At 34.9% G+C, this 2,372-nt stretch overlaps 1 protein-coding gene across 1 annotated transcript; it reads right to left on the reverse strand.

Annotated features, from left to right (window-relative positions):
- Positions 1-921: 921 nt before the first annotated feature.
- Positions 922-2,001, reverse strand: LOC139899787 (uncharacterized). Its single transcript, XM_071882623.1, has one exon. The coding sequence runs from the start codon at positions 1,999-2,001 to the stop codon at positions 922-924; it is 1,080 nt and encodes a 359-aa protein (XP_071738724.1).
- Positions 2,002-2,372: the final 371 nt, after the last annotated feature.

Raw genomic sequence — 2,372 nt, forward strand, 5'->3', positions numbered from 1 at the left:
TGTTGTAAATATATTTTGAACATACTTTAATATATATGTATATATTGTTATAGGTTCGTGAATCAACAGTGGCCAAGTCTTACTTCTCGACGAAGTAAAAATCTGTGAAAGTGAGTTATAGTCCCACTTTTAAAATCTAATATTTTTGGGATGAGAATACATGCAGGTTTTATAAATGATTTACAAAATAGACACAAGTACGTGAAACTACATTCTATGGTTGAATTATCGAAATCGAATATGCCCCTTTTTATTAAGTCTGGTAATCTAAGAATTAGGGAACAGACACCCTAATTGACGCGAATCCTAAAGATAGATCTATTGGGCTTAACAAACCCCATCCAAAGTACCGGATGCTTTAGTACTTCGAAATTTATATCATATCCGAAGGGTGTCCCGGAATGATGGGGATATTCTTATATATGCATCTTGTTAATGTCGGTTACCAGGTGTTCACCATATGAATGATTTTTATCTCTATGTATGGGATGTGTATTGAAATATGAAATCTTGTGGTCTATTGTTATGATTTGATATATATAGGTTAAACCTATAACTCACCAACATTTTTGTTGACGTTTTAAGCATGTTTATTCTCAGGTGATTATTAAGAGCTTCCGCTGTCGCATACTTAAATAAGGACGAGATTTGGAGTCCATGCTTGTATGATATTGTGTAAAAACTGCATTCAAGAAACTTATTTTGTTGTAACATATTTGTATTGTAAACCATTATGTAATGGTCGTGTGTAAACAAGATATTTTAGATTATCATTATTTGATAATCTACGTAAAGCTTTTTAAACCTTTATTGATGAAATAAAGGTTATGGTTTGTTTAAAAATGAATGCAGTCTTTGAAAAACGTCTCATATAGAGGTCAAAACCTCGCAACGAAATCAATTAATATGAAACGTTTTTAATCAATAAGAACGGGACATTTCACACCGTATACGAGCTTTTTGTCTTAGCATGTTGGTTTTAGATTTTTCTTTCACAATCCATTTCCTCCGAGTGTCTAACCATCGCACCCTATCCTCATCACTTAATCCCCCGTTTTCCGCTTTGTTTTCCCACACGGAAACCTCCTCTTTAAGAGTCTTGATTTCACCGTCAATGCTACCAAACTCAGTTTTACTCCAAGCCCTCAAATCAAATTTAACATTCTTAAGTTTGTCCCTAAAATTACAATCTTTCTTGGACCCACGCACATTATTCACCCAAGCATCAACAATAACCCTTTCGACACCCTCTTTATTAAACCATTCGTCGAAAACCTTGAAGTGTTTCGGGCCAAAATCAATGTATTTATCCCTAAGGACAAGAAGGCAGTGATCCGACTCCCTTCTATCCAATGCCATAACCGACAAGTCCTCCCATAATTTAAGGAACATTTCATTAATGAGGAACCGGTCCAACTTACTGAACTTCATTCCATCATCACTTATACGGGTAAACCTCTTGCCATTAATCAGGATATCTATGAGGTTGTTTCTGTCAATGAACTCGTTAAATCGTGAAGCACGAGATTGATTAAAGTCACAATTAAGTCGATCGGATTGGAACCGCACCTCATTAAAATCACCACATAGGATACAAGGCGAATCAATATCGTTCAAAAGAATGTCTAAAGCCCGCCACAATTCTTTTTTACCTGCGTCATTATGCGGACCATAGATGTTCACAATAACTGACTCGTGGCCTGACCCCAACCAATTTCCACGAATTGCAATAAAAAAATTGTTGCCTACTGCATTGTTGGCCATAAACCTCGAATTATCCCAAATAATTAACAGGCCACCCGAATAACCCACGGCTTCTTTCTGGATGTACCCACAGTTACCACTCCCCCATAAAGAATGAACCCACCCTTCATTTAAATAACGACATTTGGTTTCTTGAAACACCGCTATGTCCGGACGTTCATTGAGACATAATCCTTTCACCCACCCGAATTTACCCTCAACACCAAACCCGCGCACGTTTATCGACAAAATCTTCATAATAAGATAAATAACAGACGAAAATAAAGGGGTTGACTTACTAAGGATTGAGGTTTTGCCACATCTATTTTTATACTTAGTTGTTAATAAATGATTATTTTTAGATATTTCAGTTTCTAACGAAACTGAACATAACTAAATTTAGTTCACAAATTTAAATTGAATTTAATAAACATTCTTACTATGTATACTAGGTTCCCCCCCTCCCCCCTAATGTACTCCATTATTGATTTCTGTAACAATTAATTAAACTATGTGTATTTGATCTGTAAGTATAGAAAACTAAATTATGCGTTTTATGACGAGTTTAATTAGTTGTTTTTTGTTAAGCACAATATAAGTAAAATATTTTAATGACAAAAATATAATTT

Source organism: Rutidosis leptorrhynchoides, chromosome 3 (genome assembly GCF_046630445.1).
Source record: "Rutidosis leptorrhynchoides isolate AG116_Rl617_1_P2 chromosome 3, CSIRO_AGI_Rlap_v1, whole genome shotgun sequence".
Taxonomy (NCBI): domain Eukaryota; kingdom Viridiplantae; phylum Streptophyta; class Magnoliopsida; order Asterales; family Asteraceae; genus Rutidosis; species Rutidosis leptorrhynchoides.